Genomic DNA, 13,609 nt, shown 5'->3' on the forward strand with positions numbered 1-13,609 from the left:
ACAAGTTACAGAAGAAATGCCATAATTTAACCAAAGAACATAAATTAAAGGCTATTTACATATACCCCATTATTTCCGGGCTTTCTTAATACAACTAAGATCTAAGTTTGGGAACTAAGCATTTAAGCTTAGGAGCACTGACCAGCATCTAGGGTCTGTCCCTGCACTTGTGCTCCCAGTCACAAGGCTACAGACACATACTCCATTTTTCTCTTCCGATCCCAGTAACATTTGCATGTCTGGTTACAGAGTGAGGCAACTTCCAGGCCTTGTAGTGGGATGTTCTTTCTGTGGGTGCCAACCACTGCTCAGAAGGAAAACAAAGATTTGAAGCCCTGCAGGCTGAAGGATGCCAGGAACCCAGGTGTCCCACTCCATAAAAGTATGGCAACCAGAAAAGACATGCTGAGCAATACCATCACCACTTCATCTTTTCTAGTGATGCTTTAGAGTGTCATCTCCACTTAGGCAACACACCTGAAAAAAGAATCCAGGTGGTTTTTTTCACTGCTTACCTAGGGATCCATAACATCTTCACTCCCACTTCCTAGCAGAGTTCAGGAATTTACTTGGAAGAATCCCATGGTGAGAAGTGGGATCTGATAGAGCTGGCTGATTTTCAAGGATCACAGCCTGCAAATTCAAGCCAAGAAAACGTGGCAGGAAAGCCTGCATGCATGAACATGGGACTCCATACAAAACGCAAACATAAAAAGAAAGCATACATAGTGTAGAAGTAGGGTGACCAAGATGACGCAGGAAGAATACAGACACACTGTACAAGCACACAGGAATGGGGTTAGGAAAGCCTAACTCTACCTGGAATTGAATCTGGGGAAGGATGTAAAAAGCAACAAGAAGGGCTTCTGCAAGTATATCAGCAGCAAAAGGAAAAATAGGAAGAACTTCAGCCTACTGCTGAATTAGATGGTGGACCTGTTGACAAAGGACATGAAAAAGGCTGAGGTACTCAAGATCTTCACCTTGGTCTTTACTGACAAGATTCAATTCCCTTATCAAGAATCCCAGGCCCTTGAGACTGGTGGGAAAAATGTAGAAAAATTACAATTTTCCTATAGTGGAAGAGTTCCAGATAAACAAATTGAACATACCCAAGCCCATGGGAACTTATGGGATGCATTCACAGGTGCTGAGGGAGCTGGTTAGTGTCATTGCAAGGACACTCTATTATCTCTGAAAGGTCATGGAGACTGGGGGTAGAATGGTGTGCCTGAAATCTGGGGAAAAAATAAAAGCAAACATCACATCTATCTTCAAGAAGGAAGATTCAAGGAACCACAGACAAGGGAAGGGGATAGTGTAAGTAATCCTAGGAGCCATTTCCAAGGTGCTGACTGGGAGTAGTCAGTATAGATTTACAGAAGGGAAATAATGCCTAACCAATTTGATAGTCTTTGATAAAATGACTGGCTTGGTGGATGAAGCAGTAGATTTTGTTTGCTTTGACTTTAGCAAGGATTTCATCACCATCTCGTATAATATCTTAGTTGACAAACTGATAAAGTACAGACTAGATAAGCGAACAGTGAGGTGGACTGAAAACTGGCTGAACTGCCAGGCTGAAAGGGTTATGATCAGCAGCACAAATTCCAGCTGGAGGTCCATCACTGACAGTGTATGCAAGGGCTCAATGTTGGGGCTAATGCTAACATCTTCATTAATGATCTGGATAATGTGACAGAGTGCACCCTCAACAAGGCTGCAGAAAATACAAAATTGGAAGGAGCAGCTGATACACCAGAATATGGGAAGAAGTTGCTCACAGAGATTGTAGAGCACCCATTCTTAGAGATATTCCAAACCCAACTGGGTATGGTCCCATGCAAACTGCTCTAGCTGACCCTGCTTTGAGCAGGGGAGTTGAACAAGGTAACCTCCAGAAGTCCCTCCCAACCTCAAACAGTCTGTGATATCTAGGCATTTGTGACTTCCAAACTGTAAGTTTCTCTTTGATCTCATTCTAAAAAAAAAATAGCTTCTCTCTATATTGCAGAAACTTAATAATTAGCATTCTATAATGCTGCTGCATAACCAGTTCAGCCGTGTCTCATTCAACACTTTAATAACACAACTGCCACAGCAAATTCTCTATACTAAAGCAGCACTAATCTTTCAAAATAAATTACAGCATTCATTTGTACTACCAAACAACTAAGCAAAAATTGACAGAAAGTTATTTCAGATTAATAGTTTTGGTCATTTACTTGCTAGCTTTCAAAATTTGAGCATTAGTGTGAACTAGTGATATTCTACGTATTGAAACATAACATTTTCTTTCAAATCAGTTAACATTAAATGAAAGTTCCTAGTATATTAGTAGTGTTATAACATATATTAGCATTTACTACAAAGCCCAATTAAGAATAAAAAAAATGAAATTGTTACTCCCTAAACACTGTAATCAAAGTGTAATGCACAAACTGAGGTGGTCTAATATTCACGATATGGGCTATGGAACATTTTTTATATCACATAAAAATAGTTAATATTATTTACTGGTCTGATTTTATTTGGGGAAATATACATCTTTAACAACATAGCATAAGCAATACATAGAACTGTAGTGTGATATGCTAGTAATCTAATATATTCCATTCTAATCAAATACAGATCTAAGCAGTACATAGTCAATGATATAGATCCACTTAATTACAAAACCAAATGAAGATAACAGATAGGTTTTATTAAACACAATAATTTAGGACTGAGTTTGCTAGCTAGATCCTACTGAAATGTACCTTCGTTCTTTACACTTGTATCTTAAGTGCCTTGTTGCTGACTACTTGAAAGTTAGGTGACCTCAAGAGAGTGCCTGTGGAGATGCTATATTTAGATTTTTGGACACAGGCAATCCTTTAACAGCAACTATTAAATGGATAAGCGCAAGATTTAGGCAAGCCATACAACTGAGGAGCATACACTGCATGCCTCAAAGCAAGGCTCTACAGGGCCTCCTAGGAAGCTGTGGTGGGGATGCCTTCAAACCGACAAGAACCCAGCAGGAAGGAGACTGGCTCAGCCATCAAATTTCTTGCTACATATCTCCTGCACAACCTCTTTGCTCATCTGCAGAGCTCATAAGGCCACGCAGATTACTAGAGTAATATCAGTGGTCCCTACATCCTTGGGATATCTTTCCAGGGAACAAGATCTTGTACTAAACACCAGAGACACTTTATTCGTCCATCATTCCTGACAGAAATGTGTTTAGAAATGAAGCCTTATCCTGTGCACCTCCTTGCAGACACTTACACACTGACTTGGTTTGGTTATAACAGTAACCACCACAGCAGAAATTTACTGGCTAGTTGCAACTTGCCTACAACTACCTGAAAGGAGGTTGAAACAAAGTGGATGTTGGTATTTTCCCTAGTAACAAGTTACAGGATGAGAGGAAATGGCCTCAAGTTGCCCCAGCAGAGGCTTAGATTGGATATTAGGAAAAATTTCTACACCGAAAGGATTGTCAAGCATTGGAGCAGGCTGCCTGGAGACGTGGTTGAGTCACCACCCCTGGAGGTACTGTATAGATGTGTAGATGTGGTGCTTAGGAACATGGTTTAGTGGTGGACTTGGCAGCATTAGGTTAACGGTTGGACTCAATGATCTCAAGGGTCTTTTCCAACCTAAATGAATCTATGAAGGTAATCAGCACAAATAAGCAGGCAAAGTACCTTCAGTTCTAGTAGTGAACCAGGCATTTTCTAAATTCTTTGGTTCAGGCAACCACTAAAGAAAGATCCTTCCACACAGAATGGGTGATAAATAAGTCAGCACATTTCATTTTGATCTGCAAATAGCCCTTACATTAATGCTTTTAAGAATGAAAACCAGAACTGGAGTCATATCCATTCATCAACATTATCATAAAAATCACATTTACTAAGGAGTCCTAAATGTCTGTTCTTTATACCCTATCACAATGTCCCTCTCAAAACTGCAGTATATCTGAGAAATGAACCTTTCAGACAATGTGCGCTGCAAATGCTTTGTCAGTCAGTGTTGAACAGTCCTTCTGGAAAAAGCACGAAAGAAAAAAAACAATTGGGTTTTTGGTTCTTTTTTTTTTTTTTTTTTGCCTTTAAAGGGGAACATAAATCCTGAAATCAATCATTATTTCCTTCTAGTCATTTCCACTTTTGTATAGCCCTCAGAGTATTACTTTGTCTCCTTCTATATTCTAATGAAAGACTGCATAAAACACATACTTGGAATTCACGGGTATTCCATTTGCAATCAACTATATACTCCAAAAATCAAGCCATTATTTGAAGCCCTTATGAGAAATCACTGTCTTCTTCCTTTGAGGCACCTGCATTAAGATTCCAAGGGAAAAACAAATCCAACATACCATGGTACTGCTGCACCTCTTAATAAAAACTATAGAGTCTCTGCCTCCCTAGGTAGCCTTAGGGCTACCAATTACTCGAATAGTTAAGCCTTATATTCTCTTATTTCAGAAATTACATTGATAATTTATATAATCTGTGTATTCTATCTACCTAATCACTGCTAAGCTTAAAAACTGGTTAGCATTTCTACTTCAGCTCCCTATATTTTTTTTTAATATGTAAGTTTTCCATAGTTAAGTTATTTCAGATTTCATTAGTTCAAAAACTAGTACTCTACATGGGCTTTCCAGAAAGAGCAGCGACTTTTTAAAAGAGAAAACAACACATTATGGTTCATTTTGAGGAAATTTTCTCCTGTAAGCATTCTAAAGTGTTTAGTTCAAAATTAAGTTTTCTATTTTCAGTTAATAATTCAAAAAGCGGACCCAAATTATGTCATCATAGCAGTGCAGACATTTATTAGAAGTCCAGCTTGCATTTAAAGTGGTACTTGCATACAGAGACAGGAAATAACAATTGCACTATTCTGCATGGAAAAAAAACTGTTCAAACCAAAACCGCCAGTGTTGGCAGACCTACACTAAGCTGCAGATTCAAGTTCAGTCTGGGTCAGTTGCACTAGCTACAAGAGAGGGGGAAAAGGTGACTCTGCCGGCTCCTCCTTATACTCTATAACCAGTTACCTAGCTCTCAGACTAAACTACACCAATAGAAAACAAGACACTTGTGTTGCAGTTCCCATACCAGTTTTTAACAGAATAATGTTAAAATAAAAATTTGTTTCCTCGCAGGCTCTACTTATAAACCCTTCTTTCAGATGGTGGAAGCCTTTCTTTAACCTCAGCCTCTGAATTAGGCAGGGAAAGATTTGAACCAGAATCTTCCCCACTGAAAACAAGCATCTTAAATCGAGAATCAGGATATAACAGTTGAGTCCATACTTACCATCTTTGTAACTCCACCTTGTACTTTTCAATTTACAAAATGAAAACCCCTCACTAGAGTAAAACAGTCAAAATTTCTTTCCCCTTCCCAAATTTTGCCACAAGTCTCGAGGAGGAATATCTTTGGATTTGGACCAACTCTGAAACCTTCTATTTTCTCAGTTTGGTAACTGAAGAAATCTATTATTTTCACATTTCAGTATGCAAGTAAGAACTTCACATCCAAACTGGTAATCTGCATACCCACTTACACTCAGATCATCAACTCAGCATGGCTTCAAACTCTGCTTTTGAAGTTAAAATCTTATGTTTTCTAAAGATGTATGTGATATGACACCAGTGTGCATTAACTATCTTTCCTTTTCAGCTCTTGCATAGGAGCTTTGCATTTTATCTGAAGTGAGAATGTGAAAAGGCCTAAACTGCACATTAACACAATAAATTTTTCCCCATCTAAAGGTGTATCTTGGCTACTAGTCTACTACAGAAATCAGCTTCAGCTTGCTTGCTTGAATTTTGACCCCATGATTCTCATGATCCCCCAAAGTAACAAAGTTCCTAAATTTTAGAAGTCACGTACAGGATTTAGACATTAGTGTTTACACAATGAGAGCCTTGATGCTGCCTGTAACCTCAAAGCTCCATATCATTTTCCCTCTATAAACAACAAAATAATTAATCATAATTTAATAATCTGAACATTAAACCATTTTGCCTTATATCTTGCATGACACAAGCCATAAAATCTCATTACCTTATTTTCGCTTTGTGTTCAGTAACAACAGTTGACTAAACATCTTCTGGAGAGCCACAGGGCAATGTTCAGTCAGGACTCTACATAATCACATTTTTACTGAACGCTGGGGTTGAAGCCTGCAGGAGTCTACTCAGCAGAACAGACCCTCTGATACGAGGCAGCCTGGATGACATAGCAGCACAGCTGGTTCTACAATCTCCACTTTGCATGAGACTAGCATTTACATTTCCACAAAAGGTTTCAAACAACTTTTAGAAGACAAGTTCCATTTGTACTTACAGAAGCCGCACCTGGTACCCCCTTCAAAGATGAATCCATTTGGGACAGCTCCATACCGACGCAGATCTGAGAGCTTCCATTGCCCCATGACACTAGGAGGAAGGTCTTTTACAAGGACGAGAATGTCATTGCAGAAATGCAGGGTAGCAGGCCCACTCTCTAGTTTAGTGCCAGGTGCTACAAAAACTTGAAATCTATGAACTATCAGATAAGGAAGAAAAAAAAATTACTATAGCAAATAAAAGTAAGGTACCGTGACTTATGTTACATAAGTCGTTCTGTTCAGTTGTGGTATGTGGAGCAACCCCTGCCCACGCCAAAAGGCTCTAGCATAAAGATTCTAAGTAGAGCCCAGACAGCCCCATGTGAGTAGCTATAAACTCATTGTGCCAGTTTAGGATTGGAAAAAACATATCTTGGCTAAATGCTACAAACGATTAAGTTGTAACACTACATTAAATTATACTAAATCTTCCAGGCTACTCCCTATCTCAAATTAGTCAGTTATGCAGCCCACACCTGAGTTATCTCTTCCATCCTTGCATTGCTACATGGGTTTCTTTCTGTCTCCTCTAAACAGCCTGTGCCTCTCCTTACCTAGGTGCATGAACATACACACACACACACCATTGCCCAAGGAGCCCAAATGCCAAGGCTCAAAGAAGTAGGCAAGTTCTAACCAGAGTTCTGTCACTGACTCATTTGCAACCTTTAATAAATTGCTTCACTCCTTCCCTAGCAGTAAAATGGGGGAAATTATATTTTTCCACCTTTGTGAACCTTTTGGGAGTTGGTGATAGTAGGTGCCCAGACACTTAAAGTAACTAGGAAATTAAGTGATTCATAGGTAATAAACACTCTTAGATGTCATTTAATTCTTCATATTTCACAGCCTGAACTTCAAAAGAGTCGGGTGGGGGGGGGGGGGGGGGGGGGGAACACCTGTCTCATTCAAGTTTACAAAACCCAGATTCAAATCCCAACTCCAGTATCCCCTATATTATAAGGGTCCTTACCTCAAGTAGCAGCTGCTCTAGGCTGGTTGCCTATCTTCTCCTCCAAAGCTGTTGCATTCTGAATAATATGCTATTGGTAGCACTTCAAGGGCTCACATCTCACAGTGTTTCAAAGGGAGCAATTTAACTGAGCAAGCACCTAATTCTCTAACAAGTGTTTTGTCCTCTACTACTCCTCTAGATTCTCTCATCTTGTGATTAGACAAGGAAAAAAAAAATAAAATCTGTCCTGGCACAAAGAAGCATCAGGACTGTTACACTTCTAGTCACAGGTTTTCAGTGCAGCATTTATCATCAAGCAACACACAGATTTAGCTTTTGGTTATCCATCAAAGATCATACAAAAAGCTACCTGCCTATGAAATCTACAGGGTAACTTCCAGGTAGACTCACTACTTACAACCATTCTTGCCTATGCTTCTTTAAGCATCATGAATTTCAGCTAGGACTGAGTCTTGCTTCTCATCTAAATACTTGCTATATTCTTAGTTACCATCTTAGCTGTAAGTCAACTCCTCATCTATGACGTGCCTCTGGTAAGTTCCCTAAGGCTCCAGCAGAATTAGCCACAAAGTCATTCAAGTGAAATGTGCAAGGAGACAGAGATAGATCTAACTAACCACAGCTCTACTTACAGCTTTGCCAGTAGTACTGCTAGGGAGCAAATCAATAGTCACATCATGTCCCCTTTCAGGCACGCAGTTGTTACACAACCTGCTTAAACATAAACTATGAAAAAGATACCAAAACCATCTTGATGAATAATGTTCAGTAAGGAATCTTTAATATCACAGTCTTCACACAATCAGTTGCAAGTTACAACAGCTGCCGAAAACAAAGAGCTGCAACTCAGATTCTAGACCACTGTTAAAAAAAATCAGCATATCCAAATCTGAACAAAGCCGAAGTAGAAATAAAAACAGATCTGGACATGAAGCTTTTGCTATATGCTGCTTTCTTGGTAAATTGGAATTTTTTTCAAAATTCTCCCCAGCCATCTACTTCTCCTACTCTGAAAAAAAAGAATAAGATACAGAGCTGAATATACCCATGAACAAAGGGTACTATTTAAATCCCTCATTTCTTTTAGCTAATATTCTCCTCTTCAGAGCTATTCACTGACCTGCAGTACGCTAACTTCCTCAGAATGAGTTGTGGGCTCAAGCAGTCTTCTCACACCTGACCTATAAACTCAACTCATTTAAATCCACAGTTTTCTCTAATCCTGGTTCTTTTATTACAGGATTTATGTCCACCTTATCTGCTAAAAATTAAGAGAAAACACTGGGAACTCCAGTGCAAACGCCTCCATTCTGTGGTCCTCATTCAAGAACAGCATCAACTTCTTTCAATTTTTTTTTTTTTTTTTTCCGCTTCCCAGACTCTGAGGTCATCTGTCCATAGTCTATTTTTATCATCCAGCCACCTTACTTGCAAAGCACCCAAAGGAAGCCCTACTATGCTTTGAGAAAAAACACTAGTCATCATCCTCTCTTCATCTAAGTCTCCACTCTTCTCTGTCTACTCAAACTAGATTCACTTTTACTTCTTTCTCCTAACTGAACCTGCACTGAAAGGTAAAATGCTGAAAAAAAATTCTATGCTCTGGTCTATCCTCCTTCCCCTAAGCTTTTTTGCAATTAACATTCTACAAATTATTGCCACTTCAACCAATCATACTTGTTTTCTAACTTGTTCATTCTCTCCCACTCCATCTTTACTCCACGGTTGCATACATCATCATCCAGTCAGCTCTATTCCTACTTCACTCACAGCTTTCCTTTAAAAAACTCTTCATTGTTGCTGCATTTCCTCCTATCACAACCATAACCTTCACACCCAGACTGAGATTAAATGCTCTCTCCATTCCTGCACTGCATCCGTGCAAGATCATGAAAACCAGACCTACTCTGTCAAATTCAAATTCTCCTTCAGGTCTTAGGACAAGTCTATGCTGTACACACATCCCAAACATAGTAAAGAAATAGAACTGGAACACAATACAGATACAGCAAAGTGTACCAACTACTCCAGCTACTCATGCCTGTATTGTTCAGAAACCCCCTCTAACCTTTCCCCCTACTCAAAGCTTCACATTTGACAGCTCTAAGTGGTACATCCATACATCTCTCTTCTGATATTTCTACGTTTTATTACAGTAAAATTCCAAGGCCATCATTCTACGTATGTACCGCTAAGGAGTGAGTCCACAAACGCAACAGATGGTAAAGCATATGTAACAAATGATTAAGATGGCTAACGTACATCTCCCACACACCTACCCTCCCTCCCTACTTATGACTAAACAAAACATAAGACAGATACTATGGATTACCAACATTATAACTCTTTGTTCACCACTGTACATTTTAGAGCTGGTAACAACGAAAATAAAATTAAAGGATGCATAAAAGTACCTGGAAGGACTGTGTCTGATGACACTCCTTATTGTAAGATGTCTCTTCCTGAAAGGGGACACTAGCAGCAATAAGCATTATCAATGCAACACCTAGTAGGCAGCTCAGAAAACTGGGATTGCACTAAATAAATTCTACTCAGGACTCTGCTTCTCTTAATTCAGGTTCCCTCTGAATTGTGTTGACAAAATCTCCAAGTAAGTTGCAGGACCAAAAGTAGAAGTCTGATCACTTTGCTTCAAAGCTACACTCTTTCAGTGTCAAAATCAAAAACTAAGTTAAGAGCTCTCATAATTAGCCATCAGTACTGGGCAGTACTGTAATCAAAACCTATCATAAGGGACACTTGCTTTAAGATGTAAGGGGAAGAGCAGTCTCTTCACTCTCAAATGAGTGACAGTCTTTTCCTTAACTGTACTTTGTTATGTGCATTTTAGCTATGGTTTTCTTTGCTTTCTTTCCCCTGTGGGAAAAAAAAAAAAAAAAAAAAAAAAAAAAAAAAAAAAAAAGGTGTGAGAAGACAAAGGTTACCTTCCCCCAAACTGTAGCGGATTCGAACATCCCATGCATACATTGTTTCCTTGTTCTCAAATCCCAGCATCACAACTTGAGAGAGACAGATGATTGCAAGTGTGTGATTCAAGCCCTCATAGAAGAGCCCAGGATCCAAGCCACAGATGTCTTCTAAGGTCATGCTGATCCTCTCCTTATGCCCTTTTGCTCGTTCAGATTTATCCTTGTACACCAGCATGAGCAAACAGTCTAAAAGAAGCAAAACTGTCAGAGACGATAAGGCAGAACATAGAACATAACACATTTCTCAGTATTCTGCTTCAATACAAAGGTGGTTTAGACAACTGCAGGGTCAGTCTGATGAAGTCAATGCAAGAACTCAGTTTTCTTTTCCCACCTCACCCCCAGGTAGTTTGCAGTCCTTGTTTTCAGGGAGCAAACACTGAAGGCATGTTTCAAGGGTAATCTGCAGGCTCAGAAATAAGGAGGCAACTAAAAAGTTTTCCCTATTCCACTTTTCAAAAATTCAGTGTTTTTTCAGATACTGTCCCAAGTCTGGAAGAGACTGACTCAGTAATTCTGAACATCGAGAGTTACACTATGATAGCTGTTCACATTACAAACAGTAAGGACTGAGATGCTATTGTCATCTATATTTCCATGAGAACATACTGAACCACAAATGAAATTCTTACAGTAGTTCACAGATTACTCAACTACTAAATGGCGAGCAGACCACACCGCCAGATTGCTCGTGTCAGCTCAGGTTTCCTAGTTAAATGTTACACAGTAGCCATTGCTAAATAATCATTATGTGCCACACTTTTTTTTTTTTTTTTAATATCTGCTTGTGTCACCATTTGTTTTTAACCCCTTCCTATAGGTGTTTATTACACAGTAACTATGCAACGGAAGAAAGTAATTCAAATGCCACAGTCCCATGGGAAAAGCACATTTCACAAGCAAAACCAAAAGACAAGAAAAAGGGGAGACACCTCTCCCACCTTTTGAATTTATAACAAGCACTCCTCTTTCCCCAGGTTCCCTTCCCATCACACACCACTCAGTTGCAAATTAAATTAATGGTCAATATCAAAGCTGCAACTTCCACAGCTTAAGCTGACCTTACATACCACAAAGGAGAAAGCCCCCTATGCACCATTTTATGAATGTTGGGGTGTGGTGCTCTGAGCCCTGGCGAGGTGCCCTGTGGCTCTCAGCTGGGCAAAGGACTGGCAAATCTCCAGAGGTGAAAAATGACTGAAAGACTGAACTGTCTGCTAACGAAAGCAGAGATTTGCATGGACTTCCAATTGTTTTCATGCACCTGTTAGAGAAAACAGCTGCAACTATGATATTTAAGCATTTTGCAATATAGTTGTGTGCCTAAAGAAAGAACAACTATGGTTTACAGACCAATAAAAGCAAATCACTGTGGGTATTTTCTGGTAAACCTAGCTAATTTAGCTAGGGAAAAAAACCTATTTGTGAGGAATAAACTACATTATCAGTCAGTACGTTTTCAAAGCAAGCTCCCTCATCTTCCCCCTTTCAAACTTGGCTTACTCATGTTAGAAATCCAGGCCCGCATTCACATGTCTAGGTACAAGCTCTCGGATCAACAAATGCCTATTCACGCAGAGAAATTTAACAGACTCAGCCGAGATATGGGCATTTAAGACTCTAACACATAACTGTAACAAGCAACAGAGGGTTAGATCTGAAGAGCTTCAATTACTAAGAAACCTTCAGTCTATGAGCAACAACCTAGAAAATATTCCATAATGTATTCTGCAGCAATGCAGATTCACATCTTCTAAGATCAGGCAACATTTAGCCCTGGAAAGATATACTTTTAGGTCCAAATGTTTTCCCTGTTAGGAATAGATGGGGAAACCTGAAACCTACTTTTCTCTCTCCAGCAGTAAAACATCAACTCTGAATAACATTTTCAATTTCCCCTTCATGGAGGTTATTTTTTTTTATTTTTATTATTATTCAAAATGTCATTTTATTTTTAAATTGAAGTGATATTTTATGTCAAAACACTGATCAAAAATAACTACCGAGCTTACAATGCCAGCTCTTTTTACAGCCACCAATCACCCTTAAGAAATAATAATAATTAAAAAAAAATGCATTTTAAATGGGAATCAAAGCCAAATAGCTGTGCCTTGAAGTCCCCTTTCCCGTTGCTTTTAGTCAGTGCCTGTTATTAAGCTGCTCAAAGCCTGCGCTCCGATCGCCCTGAGGGCCGATCACCGCCCCCGCGGAGGGGACGCGGAGCCCCGCGGCCCCGCTCCGCGCCCTCCCCTCGCCTCCGCGCTCGTGGCGCCTCTGGGGGACTCCGGCAGCAGCCGGCCACAGTTTTTGGCAGCCTGGTCCATTGCCAGATAACTCCTTCCCCCGATTAAAGAAATAAATAAAATTTTTAAAAATTTAAAAAGCGGAGCGATGGCTTGAGGAGAGCCCCGACGAGGGTGATCTCCAGCAGTGAACCTGGAGGGGAGCGCTGTAAACTCCCTGCCCCCCCACCGCCGGGAGGAGGGAGGGACGCCCCGGCGCCTGCCTCCCCCCCTCAGGACGGGCCCCCCTCTTACCTGCCACCGGGGAGGGCTTGCGCAGCACCAGCCACCTACTCTTCCACTGCAACGAGAGGCAAAAGGAGAGGGTTAGCCAGGGCCGGAGGAGGGAAGAGCGGGCTCTCTCCCCTCCCGGGGCGGGGGACGTCGGTCGGGGACCCCCAGCCCCGTCCCGCCGCGGGGCCGGGCCGAAGGGGCGCCGGGAGCGGGGACCTTTTTGCCGTCTCTCAACTTGACGTGACCCTCCACCACCACGGAATCCGTCATCTTCAGTCATGATTCCGGACAGCTGCGCCCGGCTCGCTGCTCCCTCCCCGCGCTCTGGCCGAGGGGTCACTTTCAAAATAGCTTTATTAGGTCCCCTCACGGGCACAGGCAGCGACGCGGGCGAGCGGCCAGCGCGGCGCGGCCCTCCCCGGCGCCCCCGGCCCCACCGGGCAGTGGGACGGGCAGGGGCCGGGCCGGCTTCCGGCCGAGGGGAAAGGGGGTCCCGGGACGATTTCCACTGCCCCTTTACTCATGTGTTTTATCGTGGTGTCGGTTTGGGTTGTTTGTTTGGGGTTTTTTTCTTTGGTTTTGGTTTTTGTTGGGTTTTTTTGTTGGTGGTGGTGGTGGTTGGTTGGTTGTTTTTTTTCTCCAGGGTTTCGGTAGCGAGAGGCGCGGCAGCCCGGAGCCCGCCAGCCCCGGCCGGGCCGCCCCCCTCCGTGCTCCCGCTCCGGGCTTTGCTG

The 13,609-nt window shown here is 41.3% G+C and overlaps 1 protein-coding gene across 2 annotated transcripts in view; it reads right to left on the reverse strand.

The window, feature by feature from the left end:
• DOK7 (docking protein 7) overlaps window positions 1-13,291 on the reverse strand; it is a 70,936-nt gene extending 57,645 nt beyond the window's left edge. Inside the window, exons 1-4 of one of the 2 annotated variants that reach the window (XM_032987435.1) lie at window positions 13,095-13,291; window positions 12,900-12,945; window positions 10,318-10,548; window positions 6,354-6,554 (exon numbers count right to left, since the gene is read on the reverse strand). In XM_032987435.1, the coding sequence (XP_032843326.1) occupies window positions 6,354-6,554; window positions 10,318-10,548; window positions 12,900-12,945; window positions 13,095-13,148 (532 nt within the window). In that variant the 5' untranslated portion in view covers window positions 13,149-13,291. Of the gene's footprint in view, window positions 1-6,353; window positions 6,555-10,317; window positions 10,564-12,899; window positions 12,946-13,094 lie in introns of both variants that reach the window. The other variant, XM_032987434.1, reaches the window with a different exon arrangement.
• Between the last annotated feature and the right edge of the window lie 318 nt (window positions 13,292-13,609).

Source organism: Tyto alba, unplaced genomic scaffold (genome assembly GCF_018691265.1).
Source record: "Tyto alba isolate M040663 unplaced genomic scaffold, T.alba_DEE_v4.0 Super-Scaffold_6, whole genome shotgun sequence".
Lineage (NCBI taxonomy): Eukaryota > Metazoa > Chordata > Aves > Strigiformes > Tytonidae > Tyto > Tyto alba.